This window comes from Neolamprologus brichardi, chromosome 12, assembly GCF_056152115.1.
Source record: "Neolamprologus brichardi isolate AB-2024 chromosome 12, ASM5615211v1, whole genome shotgun sequence".
NCBI classification, from domain to species: domain Eukaryota; kingdom Metazoa; phylum Chordata; class Actinopteri; order Cichliformes; family Cichlidae; genus Neolamprologus; species Neolamprologus brichardi.
Genome location: NC_142115.1, coordinates 26,859,805 through 26,884,660, shown reverse-complemented (window position 1 = coordinate 26,884,660; position 24,856 = coordinate 26,859,805). Strand labels below are relative to the sequence as shown.

At 37.6% G+C, this 24,856-nt stretch overlaps 2 protein-coding genes across 4 annotated transcripts in view; both read left to right on the top strand.

Annotated features, from left to right (window-relative positions):
* LOC102795854 (ras-specific guanine nucleotide-releasing factor 2) overlaps positions 1–4,891 on the top strand; it is a 41,207-nt gene extending 36,316 nt beyond the window's left edge. For all 3 annotated transcript variants that reach the window (XM_087849233.1, XM_087849232.1, XM_087849234.1), the window contains 7 exons: positions 160–263; positions 546–630; positions 743–940; positions 1,303–1,382; positions 1,810–1,927; positions 2,020–2,088; positions 2,701–4,891. In XM_087849233.1, the coding sequence (XP_087705359.1) occupies positions 160–263; positions 546–630; positions 743–940; positions 1,303–1,382; positions 1,810–1,927; positions 2,020–2,088; positions 2,701–2,793 (747 nt within the window). In that variant the 3' untranslated portion in view covers positions 2,794–4,891. The remainder of the gene's footprint in view (positions 1–159; positions 264–545; positions 631–742; positions 941–1,302; positions 1,383–1,809; positions 1,928–2,019; positions 2,089–2,700) is intronic.
* Positions 4,892–11,797: 6,906 nt separating this feature from the next.
* On the top strand, positions 11,798–19,554 carry LOC102794985 (creatine kinase U-type, mitochondrial-like). The gene is made up of 10 exons (XM_006789902.2): positions 11,798–11,874; positions 14,572–14,734; positions 15,033–15,231; positions 15,321–15,416; positions 15,516–15,737; positions 15,850–15,935; positions 17,473–17,596; positions 17,877–18,011; positions 18,131–18,256; positions 19,277–19,554. Exons 2-10 carry the CDS (start codon positions 14,595–14,597, stop codon positions 19,391–19,393), a joined length of 1,245 nt encoding a protein of 414 aa, XP_006789965.1. The 5' UTR covers positions 11,798–11,874; positions 14,572–14,594; the 3' UTR covers positions 19,394–19,554.
* The last annotated feature ends 5,302 nt before the right edge of the window (positions 19,555–24,856 follow it).

Genomic DNA, 24,856 nt, shown 5'->3' with positions numbered 1-24,856 from the left:
CTGTGCTGACAGTGATGCTACCCAGGGAACTGTCAAATGTCATAAACCATATTTATCACAGCCTGTCTCTTTATTAGATATTTATATCTCACTGTCTCACTTCTGTTTGGGGTCATTTGTTTTTTATGTCTTTGTCTCTGAATGTGTGTGTGTGTGTAGGCGGACTGCCCGAAGGCAGAGTGTTTTGAATCTCTCTCAGCGATGGAGCTGGCTGAACAGATCACTCTGCTGGATCACATCGTCTTCAGGAGCATCCCTTATGAGTCAGTCCTCTCATGAAACCCAGTCAGTCCTCTCATATGTGATCTGCATCAGGTCAAATAGACATAAATCCCCTTTATGGGCACTGGGCATGCTTTTAGAAGGACATAAATGAAAACTAATGGTATTTTATTTCAACTTTACAACTCCAAACATCAGAGAATAGATTTGCACTTGCTTACCATCTGACTTCAGAGGCATTAGAAAATGAAACGTATACTCTGCTATACTTGAGTGTGTGTGTGTGATCTCATTTGGGTATATCTCTGTCTTCCCTCTCGAAGAGAGTTCCTGGGCCAGGGATGGATGAAGGTCGATAAGACAGAAAGGACACCTTACATCATGAAAACGAGTCAGCACTTCAATGATGTAACTTCTTCCAATGTGTTTAAGCACCATTTCTTTCCAGACTCTTCTGTAAAGATTCAGTACCTATAGCTCTCCATTAATACCATACTACTCTTTTCTTTTTCTTTTGAAGATGAGTAACCTGGTGGCATCGCAGATTATGACCCATACTGATGTGGGCTCAAGGGCCAACTCCATTGAGAAGTGGGTTGCTGTGGCAGACATATGTCGCTGTCTGAACAACTACAACGGAGTATTGGAAATCACATCCGCACTCAATCGAAGTGCTATCTACCGTTTGAAGAAGACCTGGGCTAAAGTCAGCAAACAGGTGGGGTAAATCCTGAACAACCCTCTCTATATGCAAAACCTGAAATACTTGTTTAAAGATCTAAAGTGTATAAACACTTAATCTCATCGTGAAGCACTAGAAAAAAAACATCTTTTGTCCAAAATGTTTACAAATGGGAATTCTTTCATTGGCACTGATACTGTACCATTAGAGGGTTTCAGAGAAGAGACGAGTGCTTAATCGCACTTAATGCTAATAGCGGTAAGGTTTATTGTCTGCTCTTTACTTAATCCTGATAACATTCAGCAGACAGGCTGCCTGCAATGCTATTCGTGGCTGGAGAAAGTTTCAAATCTTGCCATTTTAGATCATTATAAATGCCTGTTTGTGATCTTTTCCAGACTAAAGCCCTGATGGACAAACTGCAGAAGATTGTGTCCTCAGAAGGACGATTTAAAAATCTGAGGGAGACGCTGAAAAAGTGAGACTTTGCATTTGTTTTTAAAATACCATCATATGTAAGAAAAAGCGCAGCACAATGGTGCAGTGGTTAGCACTGTTGGCTCACAGCAAGAAGGCCCTGGGTTTGAATCCGTCATCTGGCCGAGGCCTTTCAGTGGCTTCAGCTTTATTCATTAGTGGGTTAGATTATGTGGTGATTTCAAATTTCCCATAGGTGTGAATGTGGGAGGGAATGGTTGCCCGTCTCTCTGTGTTAGCCCTGCATCACACTGGCGACCTGTCCAGGGTGTATCCTGCCTCTTGCTGTATGATAGCTGGGATACACTCCGGCAACCCTGATAGGGATAAGCAGGAGAGAATAGATGGACGGACGTATCAAAAAATTAGTTTTTATGGACTTGGAAGCAACTTGATTTGTATGCTATTCTTTAACTCTCTCATTCCAGTTGCAACCCTCCTTGTGTGCCATATTTGGGAATGTATCTAACAGACTTGGCCTTTATAGAAGAGGGAACACCAAATTTTACAGAGGAGGGTCTTGTTAACTTCTCCAAAATGAGGATGGTAAGCATGTGTAAATAAATGCACTGGAAGCAGATCATCTTGAGGTGCACGCTGTTAAGTCAGTATTAAGATAAATTCCATATTTTATTCAGATATCTCACATCATCAGAGAGATCCGACAGTTCCAGCAGACGCCGTACAGAATAGAGCATCAGCCCAAGGTACTTTTATTTTTTATTTTTATCTGTACTACCTTTCTTTATCTAAAGATCAAAAACATCACAAGGCATTATTTCATTTAGACGACATGCAATTATTATTACTTAAACAATGTAATCAAAGGGCAGGATAACATTTAAACTGTCAAAAAGCTTCTAAAATAATAATAAAAAAAAAACTAGTCTGAAGAAGTGAGGTTTGAGAGTGGTTTTAAGGAATTAGTTTTGCTTGGTTTGACTGCACAGATTATTCTTCGATGCGCTGGTCTTGGCTCTTGTTCTGAGAGGATTACTGAAAATCCCTTTGATATATGGGTAGTCTTTTTTTTTTTCTTTTTTTTTTAAATGCATGGAACAACAGAAGCCATCCCAAATTACCCAGTCTTCTGTTTTTGCTCTAACATGCTCATCTTTCAAACAGGTATTAGTTGGAGCAACCAGAAAACAGATTACTTTAATGAATAGCTTATTTGCAAAATCCTATTGGTGTATTTCCTGTGAGATCATCTTATAGTCAAAATCACATCAATCTTTAATTGAAAATAAATAATTGAAGCTGTAGCCGTAAATATATTTTAATCATCATGCCTGTCATCCATATTTGATTATAACCAGGTGACCCAATACCTTCTGGATAAGACTCTGATCATGGATGAGGATACACTTTACGATCTCTCCCTGAAGATAGAGCCCAGGCTTCCCGCCTGAGTTAGAGCTGTTTGTGGCCTGTGGGAGCCTGCTGAACCTGGACCCCCAAAAGGGCAAAACGCCCACGTGATCTCATCAATCAAGAGAAAGTTGGAAGAAGAATTTTCAGAGCAACTTGGAAATAGAATGAGATTTGGTCTAAGGAGACAGATATCGATGCATGCGGTCAGTTGAACATGTTTGAGAGCTTTACAAGAGAAAGGGGAATATAAGAATGAGAAATGCATCTGTAAGGTTGTAAGACAGCTCGTCTTCGAGGGGAAAGGGAGGTTGCATTGTATGAAGGTTTTAAGGAAATTGCATGTCATTGTCTGGTGCACATGGCATCACACTTCCTGAGGCAGCCTGAGAGTCCAGGACAGGGTGAGAGAGAGGAGTAAATGGATGTAACAGAGATGTAGCATATACAGATAGTGTGACAGAGAGGTGTTTGAGCTTACGTCTCTGTACTATTGTCTGTGTTCTTTTGCCTGTGCATTTTCCGTGCCATGTCCTGTGGAGCAAGACCCCTAAAATGCTTTCTGTCATGAAGGTCACTGCATAAAACTTGCATGAATTAAGCTTAGGATGTAACTGTCTAAATTGCCTTCATTCTGACCCCTGATCCTCTGCTTAGCATGCACCGCTTTTGCCAGGGTGACTTCTTAAGCCATTATGCATCCTCAGTGGGCTGAATGCATCAAAAGCCTTTAAACCTTCACATAGAATGCAGAAAGACAAAAACGAAACACAAAATGTGATATATTTTAATGAATTTAGATTTTTCCCTTGTTAAGCAATTAATTCTATATTTATTTGTGATTGCTTAATTTGGTTGACTTTTTTTTAAAGAACATATGAATGATTAAAATTAAAACATTTATTCAGTGCCTTCCACTAGTGTAGGTCAATCTCCCACATTCCCAAATTGAAAATTTGCAAGCACAAAGTTTTATATAAATTCAAATTTAAAATATTAAAATTTTATTTAAAATAAAGACTGTAATTTTACTCATTCATTTCCTTTTTTTAAAGATCATGTTGACTAAACAGTAGCATGTCAGTGTAATGTAGTAAAGCCATTGCAGCATCCAATGAGCATATATCTCCCTCTACTGTTTAAATATTGTTATAACCTCTGCTAACACAAAGCTTTGCAGCATGTGTGTGCAATTTGTTTTTTGTTTTTTTGGCATTTATTGACTGTCAGCTGGGCTAGTGGGTGTCATCAGGCCTCTATGTGTAACTGGGGCGACTACAGTCTAAACTGGGACAGTACACAGTGCACTCCCTGAGATGTAGCTTTGCTTGATTGAAAGGGTGATCATTATTTACCATGCTATTTATTTCAGATGCTGTATTTATATTATTTTTTGTATATAGTGACTTTACACATATTGTACGATTGAAGAAGAAATACTTGGAATTGTTATGCTGTGAATACTGATTTTATTGTTGTTGTTGGGTTTTTTTCTTTGTCTCTCTGGTTTTCATGTTGAATTTTAATTTTGCATCGGAGGCTCTTGTATAGGAAAAAAAATCTGTTCAACTTTATTCTAAAAAAATGCCTTTCGAAGGTTAAAAAATGTAGCACTTCAATAATAAGACAATGTTTTCTGTATTAATGATATGATAAGTATAATTGTCCTGCATGCACACAGCAGCTGCATGTTGTGCATGTCTGACTGGACGCTTCCTTTACCTTCTTCCTCTGCTTCTCTATAATAATATAGTCTCTGTAGCTGTCAGGAAAAAAAAGAAAGGTATAAAAACAATACTTTGTCCATCGAATCAGGCACGTTTGTCTCTTAGTGTACCTCACAAAGTTAAGCCTCTTGGCTGTGTCTTCTGCAAAACAAGCTGTTGTTATGCAGTAGCAGTGTTGCAATGTTTCTCACAGAACAATAACCTTATTCAAAATCAATTAGAGGAAATGTTTCAGACTTTGCTCTTGGGAAAACTTGCCCTTTTGCACTGCGTCTGTAATTCTGAGTGTCTGTTTCACATTAAAAGTGTGGGAATACAGTATCCTATGTTTGTATTGTAATATTATCTTTGTGTTTATTTGTTTGCATTTTCATGTGTGGGTGCAGGGGAAATAAATTCAACATGCCTTATACGTTTGCATATTTCTTTGGAGTCCTTAGTAAGAATTTCAGTAATATTACCACTAATGTTGAGTCCACTTCAGCTCTTTTCAATAATGCATCAAAAAATATCACTAAAATATTGTGGCCAAACTTTGTAAAACCAGACACCAGAAAAAGATTTTAATTCCAAAATAAGTTGGAGACACTGAGTAAAATGTAAGTAAAAGTAGAATGCAGTAGTTTGCAAATTTCAAACTCATTGTTATGCACAGAAAAAAAATGTAAACAAAAATTTCATGAAAAATATTAGCTCATTTTGAATTTGATGGTAGCATCATGTCTTAAAAAAGTTTGGATGGGGCAGCAAAAGTCTGGAAAAGTAAGTGATTCTAAAAAGAAACAGCCGAAAGGACATTGCTGCTAACTAGGTTGACTGGCAACAGGTCATTAACATCAAAAGAGCATCTTAGAGAGGCAGAGCTTCTCAGAAGTCAAAATGGGCAGAAGTTCTCCAACCTACAAAATGCTGCATCTAAAAAACTGTACATGTAACATATTATGTACAGAATTTTTCTGCCGTTGATCCAGGTTCAGATCAAGAGTCCCTTACACTAGCCACCTCCTCCAGCTGATCCAGGTGGACACTGAAGCATTCCCAATTTAGCTGACAGACATAATCTCTCCAGCTCCCTTTCTTCTGTCCTGGGGCATCTTCCTGGTAGCTGAACCACCTCCAGTTGCTCCTTTCACTGTGCAGGAGTAGTGGCCTTACTATGAGCACATCCTGACTGACCGAGGTCCTCATTCTATACCTACACCGGAGTCCAGTCACCCTTTGAATATTATTCTATAATGTTGAGTCTGGCTATAGAATAATGTTCTTCAATGAAAAAAACTATTCTGGGATTCTTCAAAAATCTCTGTGCATAAGGAAATAAAATCAATATTGGATCCCTGTGATACACAGCATTACAAACAGGCATGAGTCTGTCATGGCAATCACTGCATAGGCTCAGGAGCACTTCCAGAAGTTAATGTCTGTGAACACAGTTCCCTTGTGCCATCCACAAATAAAGGTTAAAGCTTTATCATGCAAAGAGGAGGTTGTGTGTGAACAAGATCCAGAAATGGTACCATCATTTCTGGGCCAAAGGTCATTGGAAATTAACTGAGGCAATATGGAAAACTGGTTTGTGGTCAGCTGGATTGAAATTTTAAATTATGTTTTGAAAAAAGTTTACTGTGTCCTTTAGACTCATATTTCAGCAAAAACAATGCTAAACCACATACTGCATCTATCATAACAGCATGGCTGAACTGGCCCAACTGCAGTCAGACCCTTCACCAAATAAAAACACTTGGTACATAATGAATCAAAAATATGGCAAAGCATACCCAGGACTGTTGAGCAGCTGGAATCCAACAAGAAGGGAACAACATTCCTCACCCCCAAAAGCCCAGCAACTAGACTCCTCAGTTCCCAGATGTTTACAAGAATAGGGGATGCTACATAAAAGTAAACATGACTGACTTTTTCCCCCAGCTGTGTTGTGGCCATCAAATTCAAAATGATCTAATTTTCTTCTTAAAATGGTATATGGTGTGTTTTTTCCATTATGAATCAAATATGAGTTTATGAGATTTGCAAATCATTGCATTATGTTTTTATTTACATTTTACATAGCATCCCAACTCTTTTGAAATTGGGGTTGTACATATCGAATGTGATAGTGCTCTTCAAATAATGAATAATTAAGTAATTTAAAATGTTGCAGATTCACATTTGAAGCATTGCAATAACAATCAACACGATATTTGAAAGTCTAAATCTCTATCCTTGTTGTCTGGAGATATTTCATGCAGATACTGAACTTGGGATATTTGCACAGTTAGGACCTTGAATTTTATGAAGATGCCCCTCTGTATAATTAATTTGCTCCAAGCCACTTTTTATTTTGATTGTTAGGGATACAAGAATGTGCAAAGCATGCTATGAAATAAGAATTTCTATTCAGATATGCTTCAGGCTACATTGCTGCTTCTGATGAAGAGTGCTCTATCTTGGGACTAGTGCTGAAAACAACAAGTACAGTTCATGCATACAGTATTCTACGTTGGCCTATAAAACCTGCTTACATGTGCGTAGTCCTTTGTGAAAGAGTAACCAGGCAGCTCCGAGGCAAACATACTCAGTGCACTGCATGGAGGATGGTATTTTAAGAACATAACGTTTTTTTTTTTTCCCAACTGTTATTTTCTTTCACTTTTTCACAAAATTACAAAGTACTACTGACTGCTTTGCACTGATGTTCAGAGTGGTGCACAAATGAAACACTCTCATCCACTGTAACACGACATTATATTTTAGGAAAAAAGTATACTTCTTAGTGCCACCTAAAAACAAAGTGCTACAAGTTCTATATGTCAGTGAAACAACTGTAATCACTATATCTGCCTCATAAATGACAGGTTCTGACTCTGAATGATGACCCATGACTGTGGTTGTCCTGCCACCATGTGGTCACAACTGATTTTGCGTCTTTATCCACCAGTACACACATCCATCAGCCAAAATTCTGGACACTCAAGCATGGGCTCAACAAGACCATCAAAGGTAAAAGATATATTATCTGCCCCTTTTAGTACACTTATAAATCTTATAAACTGGCTAACTGACTAACTCTTGACTAATGACTAACTCTTTTTAATATCTATTTAATGATCTTATGGTGATCTGCGATTCTACACTGGCTGTGGAGGTGAGGAAGAATACGTGAACAGAACAATGCAATAAATGAATGAATCGTTAAATATGTATGTTACTCCAAAGTGCTTTGAGTGGTCTGCAAGAATAGAATAAGTGCTATATAAATACCAGTCCATTATATTCAGTTTAATTGTGGGTGACATATTGAATTCTATGTAGTGATTGTAAGTTTCATGGACACGTATTATGTAGTGGTTAATAATTGTCTTAGATATGCTGAAATGAACAAGTATCAAACTAGAGAGCATTAAAGCGGTGGCTGTAGCTCAGGAGATAGAGCAGGACATCTACTAATTGGAAGGTTTTGGTCTGATTCCTGACCGCTCCAGTCTGCATGCCAAATATCCTTGGAGAACACACAAACCCCAAGTTGCTCATTCATACTTGTGTGTGAATGTTAGATAGGAAGCTGTTAACCCTTTCATACATGAATTATGACAACCACAACCAGGATACTTTTCTTAAGTATTTTTATTCACCTTCAGGCATGAAAAGATTAATAAAAATACTTAAGAAAAGAATCCTGATTGAGGTTTTCATCATTCATGCATGACAGGGTTAAAAAACAATAATTACAATGAAACACGTCCTACATCTATCCATCCATCCATCCATCCATCCACCCATCCATTTTCTTCCGCTTATCCGGGGCCGGGTCGCGGGGGCAGCAGCCAAAGCAGAGAAGCCCAGCCTGTGCTCTGTTCCAGTAGCACAGGAACAGAGGGAGAGAGAGAGAAAGAGAGTCAGGGACAACAACGTCACATTAGAAAGGTATAGTAATGATCCACAACTATTTTCAGTTGCAGATGATAAAGGATTCAGAAAGTTTATTCATGCAGACCTATATGACAAAGAATGTGCATCTTCTTTTTGTTTTCATATTTTAATTTAGATTTAATTGTGTTGTGGTTTGCAGTGTTTTGTGTTGTTTCACTTTAAATTTGTTTAAAAGGAAAATGCTGAAAATTTAAATAGTTAAAAGTTTAAAATGTAAATAGTTGTTTTTTGTATGATATGATTTATTTATTTTATTTTATGTGGAGTGAATAAATAAAAGTATATTTACGGTGGGCCCTAGAGACAAAGCACGTACAAACCGCGAAACACGTCCAAACCCCGAAGCACGTCCAAACTCCAAAACACGTAAAAAAACACAACAGCAGTGCTCCAGGATGCTAGGGGCAGTGTAGAGCTTTTGTTACCTGGTGGCTACACAAGCCAGGAAGTACCAACGACTGGATTTGGTGTGTGGGAGTAACAGGTAAATGTACTTTTTTTTTTAAAATTATTTGAATATATATGAGTGCTTGTGTATAAATACACAAACAATACACATATGCTTTCAATTGTGTAATTTAAGTGATAAAGGTAGCTCTGTTTTGGAAGTTCAGTTAACGCTAGAAATGTGTTTTGGAGTTTGTACGTGCTTTGTCTCTAGGGGCCACTGTATATATTTATATATAAACATATATAAATAAAACCACAGTTTTTTTTTTTTACATTAGTAATTCCTTTTGTGCATAATTTCATATTGTTGTTAATAATAAATTAATTAAAGCAACAAAACAACCTGAAGACCCGGTTGGGAGCCAAAAGAGCCGGCTCTTTTTAGTGAGTCGAGCCAAAAGAGCCGGTTCTCTAAAAAGAGCCGGAAATCCCATCGCTAGTGAGCAGGAGGACAATTCAATTCAATTCAATTCAATTCAATTTTATTTATATAGCGCCAAATCACAACAAAAGTCGCCTCAAGGTGCTTTATATTGTACAGTAGATCGCACAATAATAGATACAGAGAAAAACCCAACAATCATATGACCCCCTATGAGCAAGCACTTTGGCAACAGTGGAAGGAAAAACTCCCTTTTAACAGGAAGAAACCTCTGGCAGAACCAGGCTCAGGAAGGGGCAACCGGTTGGGGTGAGAGAAGGAAAACAGGATAAAGACATGCTGTGAAAGAGAGACAGAGATTAATAACAGATATGATTCGATGCAGAGAAGTCTATTAACACATAGTGAGTGAGAAAGGTGACTGGAAAGGAAAAACTCAATGCATCATGGGAATCCCCGGCAGCCTACGTCTATTGCAGCATAAGTAAGGGAGGATTCAGGGTCACCTGGTCCAGCCCTAACTATATGCTTTAGCAAAAAGGAAAGTTTTAAGCCTAATCTTAAAAGTAGAGATAGTGTCTGTCTCCAAACTGGAAGCTGGTTCCACAGAAGAGGGGCCTGAAAACTGAAGGTTCTCCCTCCCATTCTACTTTTAAATACTTTAGGAACAACAAGTAGGCCTGCAGAGCGAGAGTGAAGTGCTCTAATAGGGTAATATGGTACTACAAGGTCATTAAGATAAGATGGGGCCTGATTATTTAAGACCTTGTATGTGAGGAGCAGGATTTTGAATTCAATTCTGGATTTAACAGGAAGCCAATGAAGGGAAGCCAAAACAGGAGAAATATGCTCTCTCTTTCTAGTCCCTGTCAGCACTCTTGCTGCAGCATTTTGGATTAGCTGAAGACTTTTCAGCGAGTTTTTTAGGACATCCCGATAATAATGAATTACAGTAGTCCAGCCTGGAAGTAATAAATGCATGAACTAGTTTTTCAGCGTCACTAAGAGACAGGATATTTCTAATTTTAGAGATGTTGCGCAAATGGAAGAAAGCAGTCTTACATATTTGTTTAATATGGAGGACCATGGTCTCATACATCTATAGTAACATTAAACAACCAGTGGGTGGCAGTGTAGGGAGTGACACATCGGTGTCCAATGTTGTGGTTTATGTGCAAGTATACCATCAACACTGACACAAATACAAGAAAACATCCTTTGAATAGCTGTCCACTGTAGTGACCACTGTGCGTGAAAGGGTTAAACACATAAAAAAAAGTCAATGGGTGAATGAGGTATGCAAGTGCTCAGGTAGAGTAGTAAAAGGGCAGTGAGCACCTAATATCTACATTTGAAGAAATAACAGACATAGAGAGGAAATGCTTTAATCAATCAGTGATTGTTTTTGGTTTACCCAGCAAGTTAACATATCAAAGTGAAATTTAAATATGAAAAGGAAATATTTTTCAATTGTCAGAGGAAAAGAATCTAGCAGTGCTGAAAAGGAGCAGAAACAGAGCGATTCAGGCCTGAAAAAAACAGAGTGAACAAGAAAAATGGCATGCTGTGTATCTCAGACAAGTTGAGCTAGTGATAAAGTCATCATTCATACTGTTGTTGAGGGGATGTGGCAAGTTGTTAGTGTGGGATCTACTGTCAGTTTTTAGTGCAGATAAACAGACTGAGGGAGGGCAGCAGCTTTAGGTTGTAAGCAGTTGTCTCTCAGCGGGCTTTTTATAGCAGATCAACCAACACAACTCCTGTTTTTGAGGGACAGATGGATGACAGTTGAAGTTTATGACAACACTGTGACAATTTGTAACGCCGAAAGAGAAGGGAACTGAATTTGGAGAGACAATCGCTATGTAATGATGAATATGTAGTCTAAAAGGTTTAACAGAAATGGGTCTTTGACCGTGTATTTGACTAAGCCATCCAAGTACTTTTATTGTACAATGGCAAACGTTTGCTTTTGCCACACGTAAAATAACAACAACAAAGCTGGACTTTAAACCAAGTAATGCAAAACGCCAGTGAGCATCACCAGGAAATGCTAGTGCATTTTGAGGACGTGCAGATATCCAACCACACAGGTGAAATGTCCGTGCCCCAGTTTTCAATCAGTCCTATAGGCTAAATATTCCTTTTGTACTTTGTCTTACACGTGGCAAACATGCCTTTCAGTGCCAGAATGAACACATTTATAACAACAATAGTAAATGTGATTAACAAAAACTCCAAAGCAAATTATTTTGATTGTATATTAAATGTATACAGAAACCTGACAGCTATATTTCAGCAGAAGCAGACTACAGCTGATTGATTAGCCTGCTTTTGTTATTCATGTGCGTGAGGGATGGTGCAAATTTCAGCTTTGTATGGAAGACTAGGTGAGTTTTTATGTATACGTGAAAGCACCCATGGCTGGTGTAAAGAGGCAGGCAGACAGACATGATGACTGACAGCAGAAAGAGGATTTTCAGTCTGTTGCCTAGTGAGAGGCTAATCCTGAGCCAGTGGCCCCGTCTTCCTCTGATCCCATCCCTGTTCTTCTGTCTGCTCTCACTCTGCAGGTTGAGCTTCGTTGGACTGAGCTGCAGGATCTTCTGCTACCTCCACTTTTCAGCTATCAAAAGGTAAGTAATTGATTCCGCCTCCAGAATTCACATTATGAATTTTTTTCATTCATTTATGTTTCCTGTTTGCTCATGCACCTCACTTGGAAAAGTGTAGTAGCTCTCACATTCATTAACATTGATTTTTTTTTAGTTCAGTTTAATACAGCATTTTTATTATTCTATAATAGAAATACTTTGATTATCATTGTTTGATATAAAAAAAAAATTCCAATCCTTTTTCCTTAAATTATTATTTACACCACACAGTATAGTCTACACACAGCCACTTGCATTAAGACCACTTAAGCTGCCCTCCATTCCCAGCCATCTGCTAACTACTATTCTCCTTAAATGTTATTCTTTGTAAAACAGCCAGCAATGTCTCCTGCACCTACATTTACTTTATATTTCTTTATTTAAAAAAAAATCTGCAAATAAGTCAGATAACCATTTGTAGGCCTAGCAGTATGTCTTTATCAAGGGTCAAAATGTGCAGGTGCCTCCCACTCTACTTACTATGCACTCCCTGAGAGAAATCCCTTTAATCCAACTTTTGTGTGCGCGCTAGAGAGAAAATGATATGATTTGTGACTCCTAATTTCAGACAAGAAAAGAAATTCACTTTTGTAATATAGGTAATCTGCAACAATACAGTAATATCACATCTAGTTCTCTAATATCATGTTAATATATGTTGTATATATAATGCTATAAATAATTTTTAACCCATCATATTTTTAATTTAAAGTATCTTAAAAAATACATAAAAATAAAATAAACTGTGCTTCTTTGCAAGCTCTGATTAACAGACTGAGGAGTCTTGCAAGGAACTACAAAATACATTATTAGGCAATTATTAATATGGTCAAGGCACCCAATCACAAATCACCTGATCACCTGAGCCGGTGACTCCCTTCGGGTGACCAATCAGAAGGCTGCTGTATGCTTCACCAGTAATCCCATTGCACTGCAGACTGCAGGCGTATCTGTTACTTAAGCAGTTCATAGCTTAAGGCTATTAGTGGTTTTGTCTGAGTATGTACTCACAAAGAGCGAATATGTGTTAAGATATCTTAATTTAATATGTAAACTTTAAGGGATTGTTGAACTTTATGACAGCATGCAGAAAAATACGACGAGCTTCAGTCTGCAGCACAGACTTGTACAAATTATTAAAGCAAATATTCTGCTCAGCTGTGGAGGTAACTACTTTTTCTGCTCTCCTCTCGGTGCTGTCTGGTTTAACAATCTGATTCCCAATTATCCGCTTTCCCTGAATGCCACCTGTGACCTTCAGGAAGGATGCCTGTAAAGTTCAGCTTTCAATAGTGATGGGATTTCCGGCTCTTTTTAGAGAACCGGCTCTTTCGGCTCGACTCACTAAAGAGAGCCGGCTCTTTTGGTTCCCAAACGGCTCTTCAGGTTGTTTTGTTGCTTTAATTAATTTATTATTAACAACAATATGAAATTATGCACAAAAGGAATTACTAATGTAAAAAAAAACCCTGTGGTTTTATTTATATATGTTTATATATAAATATATACGGTGGCAACTAGAGACAAAGCACGTACAAACTCCAAAACACATTTCTAGCGTTAACTGAACTTCCAAAACAGCTACCTAGATCACTTAAATTACACAATTGAAAGCATATGTGTATTGTTTGTGTATTTATACACAGTCACTCATATATATTCAAATAATTTAAAAAAAAGTACATTTACCTGTTACTCCCACACACCAAATCCAGTTGTTGGTACTTCCTGGCTTGTGTAGCCACCAGGTAACAAAAGCTCAACACTGCCCCTAGCATCCTGGAGCACTGCTGTTGTGTTTTGTGTTGTCTGTTGTTTTGAGTTTTTATGTGCTTCTGAGTTTTTACGTGTTTTGGAGTTTGTACATGCTTTGTCTCTAGGGGCCACCGTAAATATACTTTTATTTATTCACTCCACATAAAATGTAATAAATAAATCATATAATACAAAAATCAACTATTCACATTTCAACTTTTGACTATTTAAATTTTCAGTGATTTCCTTTTAAACAAATTTAAAGTGAAACAATACAAAACACTGCAAACCACAACACAATTAAATATAAATATGAAAAAATATGAAAACAAAAAGATGATGCACATATGGGCCTGCATTAATAAACTTTCTGAATCCTTTATCATCCGCAACTGAAAATAGTTGTGGATGATCACTATACCTTTCTAATGTGACGTTGTTGTCCCTGGCTCTCTTTCTCTCCCTCCCGCTCTGTTCCTGTGCTACTGCGAGTGTAACTACCGCCCCTCCCCCCTCTTCCCAATGCAAAGCACAAGGCTCGCATGTGGAGTGAAGCGAAAAAAAGTGCGAGAGAGTGGGTGAGAGAAAGAAAAAAAAAACACGGCTCGCGTTGTTCACTTCAAAGACCCGGCTCTAAGAGCCGTTTCGTTCGCGACCGACACATCACTATCCGTTAAACGACAAACTCAGCGTGCTGTACGGTAGAGCATGAAAGACATGGCCTGAAACAGTCCAGTGAGATTGTAACCATTACATTACATTCATTATGGATTTTAATACTCAACTGCAGTACATTCCTGCACAAACACAACTTCACGTTTCTTAATCCGCCAGACTGGAAATTGGAATTTTACTATCCAGGGCCAATAAATTACAATTTAGAAGTTCTCGAAGAGTAACCTTTGTCATCTGCACTTTTACCAGATAACAACTGAGACCTCACAAGCATGGCAAGCTCTTTCACCCGTGTGATTTCTGGCCGTAACACGGCAGTGATGTTGGCCATGGGAACTGGCACACTGACATCCGGATACCTACTCAGTGACAACATGGAAGCTGCTGAGAGGAGAAGGCTCTATCCACCCAGGTACTTGAAAATGAGTGTATATGTGTGTATTGGTGCCATAAAGTAAAGGGAGATCAAACTGAAAGTTGTCTAGCTAACTGGTCAATCAAGTTATTGCATGAATCCAGGCCTACATTTGGGAAAACTCTCTTTGAATTATAGCAGAAAAGCAGATAGCAGAAAGACTGTTTTCCCCCAATACAACCAAAGCACCACGACAAGTAATTTATTTCAAACAATATTTAGATGGTTACAAGCCTGGCTATGAAAATTATTTATTTGTATAAACATTGATTTTGATCTTGCTAACTTTTTACAGTGCTGATTTCCCTGACCTGAGGAAGCACAACAACTGCATGGCCTCGGCCTTGACCCCAGGGATCTATGCACGTCTGAGTGATAAGACAACACCTAACAACTGGACCCTGGACCAGTGCATCCAGACTGGAGTGGACAACCCTGGACACCCCTTTATTAAGACTGTGGGAATGGTGGCTGGGGATGAGGAGACCTATGAGGTATGCGTTCAGATTTGCACCATGTTGATGTGGCTTCCATCCGAATAAAATGGGAAATTATATGTTTGATTCATTTTTATTTTAAACAGGTGTTTGCTGAGCTTTTTGACCCTGTTATTAAGGATAGACACAATGGCTATGATCCTCGTACAATGAAGCACCCGACTGACCTGGACGCTTCCAAGGTTATACTTTCTTCTGTTCTCTGCATCACATCATCTTGAGCATCCATGAGTCCAAGATGAATCCATGCCTAACATAACCTAAAGCTTTGTCTTCCTCAGATCACCTCAGGATTTTTTGATGAGCGCTACGTGTTGTCATCTCGTGTTCGTACCGGTCGCAGCATCCGTGGCCTGAGCCTCCCCCCTGCATGCACGCGCTCCGAGCGCCGTGAAGTGGAGCGTGTGGTTGTGACGGCTCTGGCTGGCCTGAAGGGAGACCTTTCTGGTCGATACTACAGCTTGGGAGATATGACTGAAAGAGAGCAGCAACAGCTTATTGATGTTAGTGAAGATTTACACATTTTTAGAAGCAAGGTTTATTTTTCTTTTTGTCTTGATTTCTTTTGCTATCTAATGTCCCCGTGATTCCTGTGTCCCCATACTGGCCAATCAGGAGCACTTCCTGTTTGATAAGCCTGTGTCACCTCTGCTCACGGCAGCTGGGATGGCCAGAGATTGGCCTGATGCTCGTGGGATCTGGTAAGACTAGGAGTACAGTCAGACTAGAAGGAATATAGTGGTTTTGTAGCTCAGTGACCTAGAAATCTAGATTTTGGAGATATTCGAGTTAGAGATTTACTGAAGAATAGTATCCACGTGTTGGGCACGTCCAGCTTGCAGGGTGCACTGTGCATTAATGATAACTCAGTTTGCTTCCTGCAGCTTCTTGGTGTCTGTGTGCTCTTCAAGAGGACAAGTTGATTAGAGAATGCACAACAGGTGTCCCAGTTACTCAAACTAAACTATTCCCACAACACTCTGCCCCACATCCCCCCTGGTGCTGAGCTAAAATCTCAACCAACCACACATGCATTGCAATTCTAAATTCTTTTCATCACTGATTTCAACATGTTATTTGCTGACGTACCACTTTGTTAATCATAACAGTTTGATTTGGTGATATTTGGTGCACCATTAGGTATTAGCTGTCACTTTAAGAAAATCGCCAAATTCTGACAAAAGAATTTGGCGGAACTTACTTTTAAGGGATAATATCCTGAGGAAAGCAAAGGATTTTAAGTAATATTATGTAATTTTCCAGAGATAATACAATATAAAATGTCAGTGATTATATAATTATTTATGCATTTTAGGAGTGAACCAGTGAGAGAGAGGCCCCATCAGTACACTATGATCAAACACTGGACACATGATATGTGATGTTATCCTGTCATATGTCTTTTAGTAAATAATTTTTTAGTTACAACATACATAAAACACTTAACATTTATTGCAGAAAATCAATGAGAAGCAATTAATCCATCAAAGAAAATAAGAGAAAACTAAAGAAGATATATCTAAGAGAAAGAATTAGCTAAAAGAGAAAAATAGTGGTAAGCGAGACAGTGTAACGTTTTGATAAATCAAAGAATAAAAATTATATAAATAGTAAAAGGCACCACTTTAGTTTTAAGGAAATAAGAGATTTACTTAAAAAACCCAACACAGACACTGAATTTTTATTTATTTATTAAGTCTGTTATGAACAAATGATTAAAATGAGTCAGTCTGTGTCATCTATTTTAACTATTCAATTAACTATAGTTTGGCTCCAGTGAATGAAATGTCAGCTTTCTGGTAGCACAAGTTCTAGTATTGGCTGATTTTTTTAATGTGTAAATTTTCCATCTTGCCACCTTATTTCTGCTACTCTTTTTCCAGGATTTTTTTTCATTCATAAACATAAAGTTTATAATACATGTTTGTTAGTATTCTTAGACCTGTACTAGTAGCTCCAATAAAATCAAAATCAGAGACTTAATAACATATTGTGCTTTTCAGATCACATTTTTTTTAAAACTCAAAGCATCTTTACTTGCATCTCTCCTCGTCCTTTACGAACCTTAACACCATTTCCTTTTTTAAGAATGTCATTTTTCTCCCTCACATATGCTTTTTTAATTGTTCTTATACTGACTGTGACTGACACTGATTCACTTATATGCCCTGGTGTCTTAAAAAGAAAATATAAATATAGTTTTGAACTCGAGTTTAATCCTTTCTTCTTGACACTCAGGCACAACAATGAGAAGAACTTCTTGATCTGGATCAATGAAGAGGATCACACAAGGGTCATATCCATGGAGAAGGGAGGAAACATGAAAAGAGTGTTTGAAAGATTCTGCAGAGGGCTGAAGCAGGTATGCACGTCTCTTTATCTTTGAGTTATTGTTGGTCCAGTGTGAATTTTTCAAGTTAAATGTTTATCCATCAATTCAATTTATCACAGTCTTTTTGTCATTTCTGCCTACAAGACTGTGAGTCTATAAACTTTAAATAATAAATAATAATATAAATAATCTTTAGTAGAGTGACCAAAAATAAAGAAACAAAAACTCAGATTAATTCAGATCTCCAAACTAAGATTTTAGTTCAGAGATCCAAAAAGTAAACATTATTAGAATTTTTTTTAACTTCTAGGTTGAGCATCTAATTCAGGAGAGAGGATGGGAGTTCATGTGGAATGAGCATCTGGGCTATATCCTCACCTGCCCCTCAAATCTTGGCACGGGACTCAGGGCTGGTGTGCATATTCGTCTGCCCCTCCTCAGTAAGGTAATTCATGAATCATAATGACAATTCATCTCACGTCAACTGCAAACACATGCACATGATGTCACGCATTCTTCTTCTATCTGACAGTAACTTGAATTTGTTTGGTGTTTATGATCTAGGATGCTCGCTTCAAAAAGATCCTGGATAATCTGAGACTACAGAAGAGAGGCACGGGAGGTGTTGACACAGCCGCTACCGGAGATACTTTTGACATCTCTAACCTTGACCGTCTGGGCAAGTCAGAGGTAAATCCTCAGGGAATGAAGACAACAGCTAAAGAAAGTAAAGCTCAAAAGTGAACAGCAGGCAGAGAGAAACAGAGTCAGATGGAGGAGAGCAGACATTTGTAGCACAACAGGTGTAAGCTTTTAATAACTGTACCCCATGCTGTTCTTTAATCTGTAATCCAGGCAGGGGTGTGCCAGTGAAGGTTTAATGGCTGCTTTTTCCTGAGCAGAATGTCTTTGCAGGCTTTGGCAAATGCTGTGAAAGGACCTTAGTGTTTAAGGTCAGGGATATAGTGGGGTGCTGTGGTTACTTCCATTTGGGCCAAACAGGGCAAAGTTTGTAAATGGCCTCAGGGGAAGCCCCTGCCTGACGAGGGTAATTTCAGGAGTCACAAGTGTAAAGGTTTAAGTTAAATTTGCCAGAGCGTCACATGAGCCTTTGCAGTACAGTTAATGCTAACCAGGTGTGTACTGGTGTTGGAGGGGTTAATAGCAAAGAACGGCAACAAAATACACAGTATCTTAGCTGAACTTCAAGAAAATCACAGACTTTGTTTGTTTGATCCAGCTCAGCTTAATCTTGCAATGCTTTTATCTTTCTTATTTCTTTTATGCAGTGTACACAAATTATAACCTCACAAATACATACATTGGTGGTGTTATTTTTCTGGTATTTCACTTAATAAGTTAGAACTAGTTTAAAGGTCAACAAATAAATACTATGATTGTGTTTGTAACTCCAGACTCTCGCCATATGTTATATGGAATCAGTTAAAAAGGACTGATTTAAAAAAATTAATGCTTTATTGTTTTTTTTTTATCCAACCGAATAACAAAAAACAATTTCATTTATTTCACGTCTTTCAACTTGTGAAAAGAGCTACTCTTTGATATCAGTACTTGTAACATTCAATTATATCCAATAGAGTTTCAGGATCAGCGATGAACCGCTGAGTTACAGTTAAAGGCAACCTTTATAATAACTTTGTACATGCTCATAATAAAATATTGTTGACACTGGCTACATTGCATTCACAGGTTGAGCTGGTGCAGTTAGTGATTGATGGTGTTAACTACCTTATTGAATGTGAGAAGAGGCTGGAGAGGGGGCAGGACATCAAGATCCCGTCCCCGGTTCCTCAGTTCAGGAAGTAAGAATCACCTCGACTGGGAATCCTGAGCGGTGGGCATCCTCCGATCACTGATCATTTAACTAATGTTTATTGCATGTATAACACTGTACTAACTTACATGCAAAATAAATTCATTACATGTACACGACTTCTAAAACTAATAAACTCCAATGATGAATTAAATTTTGTGTTACTGGTTGGTGCTTTTACAACTTTGGTGGTATTAACAGCCTTTTAGACGGTAACTGTAAAAAAGGTAACTTGTGAACAAAGGAAAATAATTTACTCAGCATTGTTTATAGTTTGACTCCATTCAGTTTCAGAGAGCTTAATTTACTTCTTTTGCCTGTACTGACTTTCTGAGAGCTTGCCTTTGTAATATGCACCCATATAACAGCAATTAAAAAGTCTAACACCAAAACTGATGCTAATAAAAACTATATTAAAAGTAAACATTTACAAACAATAAAAACTTAACTGAAGCAAGCAAACCTGCTCTGAAAACAGCAATAAAATAGCACTTTTTATACATTAATTCAATACTTTTATTGTTATATCTGAAGATTATTGGTGTTTGTTAATCACATCTTATTAATATCATATATATGTATCTATAATGTAATAAGACATGCTCCTAATTTCTTAACTATAAAGCTAAAATGCCACAAATACAAAAAGAGAGAGAGAGTTACAATGATTAAAGTATAACTCACAGCACTATAAAATATTGTTAATGCTCACACTTGACCGCCCAGCATTCTGCTAGTTCCTTCTCTTTTCCAGACACAAGGGGGGGAGGAGCATTGTCGTGGCTGGCTGACTCAATAAGAACGAGCTATATTGGGCAATAATGTCATGACCTTTACAGCTCTATAATTAAGTGCTGAACCCTACTTGTCCTGAACTTTAACTCACAAAGAAGACTTTATTATTCTTACAGCGCTGAGTTCACATCGCTCTGATGACTAGACTTGTTTCTGTCTATAAACAAGAAATAAAAATATGTCTAGAATAAAACAAACAGAATGAATGAGAATAAAAAGGAATGACATGCTTAAGTTAGCGCGACATTCCAACCTCAACCTCTCAAATGCTTCCTACACAAGGCTTTTAATCCAGGGGTAAAAGGCCAAGCTTATTAGTGATGGCTGGACAGAGCAGACAGGCCAAACAGAGGTGAGCTGATTTATGCCTTATATTGACAGTTTCAACTTTGTTTGGAATCTTTTGGCGCGATTATATGTTATAATTAAAGGCATACCGCCAAAGTGATTGATTGAATTTTTTGGGTGAGTTGTCTCTTTAAATTGTGATGCTCTGAGAGACTCTTCCTTTTCTGGGAGCAGATTAATGACGCAGATCTATTAATGCTATTATAGACCAACAAGCTCAGACCCTGTGTGTGTGTGTGTGTGTGTGTGTGTGTGTGTGTGTGTGTGTGTGTGTGTGTGTGTGTGTGTGTGTGTGTGACTGTTGTGTTAGAAGAGAACTGTTGGTGCCATTGTTACAGTTTGAATTAAGCTAGAATTTAATTGATGGATGCTAAAGCTGGTCTCTCTTGGAGGGAGTGCCGATTGCTACACACAGGTATCATGAGTGCACTTGTGTTGTGTCTAACCTACAGTGCTATTAACGTCATTGCAGACTTTTTAAATTTTCTGTTTCAACAAATTAAAGTGTTTGGGTGTGGCAGCTTCAATCACTTCAATTAAGTGTTTTGGTATGTACTGCACAAACACCAGACAAATGTATGGTTTCACTCAGGATAATTGAATTCTTATCAGCACTGGAATTCCTGGAAAATGGGTTGATGGTGAATTGGTGGAATTGTGGAGAGCAACATTTACAATAAAGACCAACATTAAAGAAAGACAAGTCAAGTACCCAGACATAAAGCGTTGCTGGTACAAAGCCAAAGTAATGAAATAATGCATTTTAAAACGATATAATGTGCAAAGCAGTGGAGAAGTTTCATTTGACACTAAAGGTCTGAAAGGTTTTCAGTTCTCTGTGCTTGCTCATTTGATCAAAGACCCACAGTGAGGCTGTTTGTGTCTGTTGCTTCCTTCTGTATGATACTGGCACCAGGTAAGAGCATTTACGACCAGCATCCATTTATTTATTTTATTTTATTTTCATTTTTTCTCAGTCTTTGTAAACTATTTTTGTTTGCCTTCAGTATATGGGTTACAGTGTTACACCTGCTGGGGTGTAAATCCTGGCAGCTGTACTCGAATATGGACTTGTCCTCAGGGTTATGACTACTGCTCCACCACCCTAGGTAGGCTTCAGTTAACACCACGAGGGGCCCTGATGTCTGCATTTTCTAACAGCATACTTTAAACTTAACCTGAACAAATTGCCAGGTCATGTTTGTTGTCTTTCTCTGTTACAGTTGCTGAAAATATGATCACCAAAGAGTGCTTGAAAAGAGATATGTGCAACGTAGCTGATATTTTTTGGTATCAGATGTTGTAGTGAAGACCTGTGTAATGGAGCAAAGTAAACTGGCGTCTTTGTGCCTCTGCTTTTAGCGCCATTGGCTATTATTACACTCTTCATCTGAAGGTCATCATTTTTATTTTCATGCCTTCATAAATTTAAATCTCCTTTAGTTTTGTAAATTTTTCAAAACTGGAGGAAAACACACTGGTAATAAAATGTATAGTAGCTAAAAGGAAGCCATTGAAATCTAAAAATGATCTACTGAGAGGATTTTGATTCTGTTTATCTGCAATTATTCTGATGACAACCTCTGCAGTTTCTCTAATGTTTGATTCAGATACTGTATATTTCGGATGTTTGTTTTCTTTTATTTATATTAAAACAACAACAACAACGACTTTTTATTGTATAAAAATGCAATGTATCTAAATCTAAAGTGATGGATGGAAAAAGCAAATAACAAAGCATTCATCAAGAAAATTGCAGCTAGTTTATTCAGACAACATATTCTCCATCTGGTACATAGCATTGCCTCATTATATGTGTAGTAATAGAAACCATGCAGCAGAGGGCAGTGTAGGAGAAATCAAATGGTGTCTCTCTTGAGATTATCAGAGTTATTGGAGTCATAGAAACTATATAACTATTATCAAATCTATTGAGTGTGTGAATCAGCTTTTACATGCAAACTATGATGTCAGTCATTTGGCTTCTTGTATTTGGCATTTTCTTATATAAATAAGAAAATATATATATAAAATATAAATAAGAGCTGTTCATTGCATTGATTCTCAGCATTATTTTTGTGCTGCATTTCTCCTGATGTAATGTGATAATAATCCACTGTAGTTAAAAAAGTAGCACTTATAAAATTACATAATGGTACCTTCAAAATGTGCAAGCTAGTGATCTCCAGTATTAACAGACTTATTTAGTTAGCTATTTATAGCCTTGCATTAAAATCTAATTTCTCAAAGTGGAGGCAGTAAATGAGCAGTTCTGCAGTTCTGAAAGAGAAAGTTTACATCAAGCAGGGTATTACTTACAAAACTCTATTCAAAGTGATTTATTACATAATGACTGTATTGATGAAAAAAAGTTCAGAATGCTTTTCTCAATCAGTCTTGAGCCAATACAGAGTGAAAAGGAAAGAAACTGGAATTTGGCCTTGCATGCACCTAATGTTACTCTTCCTCTTATAGTTCTGTGGAAAATCTTATCTTCATGATTCAAGAAAATCATTCTTTGATTTTGGTTCAAATTTGGAAAAATATTCACAAGTAGAAAAATACTCTTAAATATTTAAGTTTATACATTTCTTTAGATCAAAAAACAGTTCAAAGATAACTAAACCAAGGGTTGTCTACAAAACCATTATCCACTGGTTTCTGGGACAAGTAATAATTGTATTTAGACAAGAGGACTGAACAGTAAGATATCAGCTCTAAAACACTAAGCTGTGTCTATAAACCATGTGGATGTAATGCACAATAACTAATTGGGAAGTAAGATACTAATTAAGTACTATAATTAGACTCACCAAAACTGGACTACAGACTTCTAAAAAGCTCTGTACTGTAAGACATTATATTTGTCAGGTAATTTGAGACCAAATTAGTGACTAGATGAGGCTACCGCTCCCTGTGTCCACACACCTGTAGATCAAAGCAGCAACACCCCTACTTTTAACTTTGCACATACCTTAACAGTACTCAAACAGACAAGTTCATGGACAAACATACAAGCCAATGCAAACCTGTCAAAAATTGCAGTTCCTTCCTTTAGGTGGAACTTGAGTCCAAACAGCAATCAGTCCCCATCAATCCTCCAATGTTAAAATGTCAAAATTCATTAGAAAGCATGTTTGAAATCTGGTAAAACACACAGTTTTGGGCTCTATAAGCTCATAACAGTCCTGTAGGGGGAATTTTATAATAACTCATCCACCTGGATACTTGAGATAGGTGCATTACTGGGCAGCTGGAGCTAGTCAAAGTCTGGCAGGACTCAACCGCTACTTAAAGTAATTAAAGTGGACATCTTCACTGTGTGTAAGTGTGTCTGCATGTGCATGTCCGTGTGCCTGTGTGCGCATGTGTGTGTGTGTGTGTGTGTGTGTGTGTGTGTGTGTGTGTGTGTGTGTGTGCTGTTCATGCCTTTTGGAGCATTTGAATAGATAAATATCATGGCTTCCTATGGGGTTAAACCATGCCAAAAATTTGTGCTTCAGTTTTGGTGATTAAAATGCTAAAATTTTATTTGTCCTATACTTAGCCATATTTTTCTATATATTGTACCTGTATAGCTTAACCAAGCCAAGCTTAACTGATAAATTAGCAGGCCACCTTTTCATCAATGTAAAATAACTTCTGGCTCCAAAAAAACCAACATGGCAGCATACAAAATAAGTTTGCTGAAGTTTCAGAATGCTAAGTCCAAAACCAATGAGTAGTATGAGTGGTTCAAACCATCTATTTCTTTGCTAAAGTTGTAGTTTCACCTAGCAGTTAAGTTTTACATTTTAACATGGGAGTTAATGGGACTGACTTATTTTAATCGTCCACTCCATGAACTGCAGTTTTGTTTTAATGGCTACTGTTTGATGTAGCACACATAAAATATCTTCCATGAGCTGTATCCAGACAATACAATGAAATATAATGAAAAGGTATGACCTCCTTGTTTACCCTAACTTTTACTAACCATGTTATCAGTTAGCTGATTAATCCAAAAAAATATATTATATTACAATATATAAAAAAAAATTCACCTCTGTAAGTCCTCATAACTGCTTAAATTCTCAAATGAATGGAAAGCTATATAGCAGTAGAAACAGCCTAATTATGTCTTTTAAGAATAATACCAGATGGAACTTTGAGAGTCAAATGATACAGTTGAGTAAATCACTGCAGTGGGTGAAAATGTATTGGATATCATTGCTCTGCAGATCAGCTGCTCTTGTTAACATCTGAAGTAGACTGATTTGCATTAGACATGTGTGAGTAAGTGTGTGTATTCAGTGATAACAGTTACAATATCA

What these genes read in the sequence shown, in the direction of transcription:
- LOC102794985 (XM_006789902.2), top strand. Translation starts at nt 14,595, where the DNA reads ATGGCAAGCTCTTTCACCCGTGTGATTTCTGGCCGTAACACGGCAGTG. An exon ending in AGCAGCAACAGCTTATTGAT is followed by an intron (nt 15,738 to 15,849) that starts GTTAGTGAAGAT and finishes CTGGCCAATCAG; the next exon opens with GAGCACTTCCTGTTTGATAA. An exon ending in ACCGTCTGGGCAAGTCAGAG is followed by an intron (nt 18,257 to 19,276) that starts GTAAATCCTCAG and finishes TTGCATTCACAG; the next exon opens with GTTGAGCTGGTGCAGTTAGT.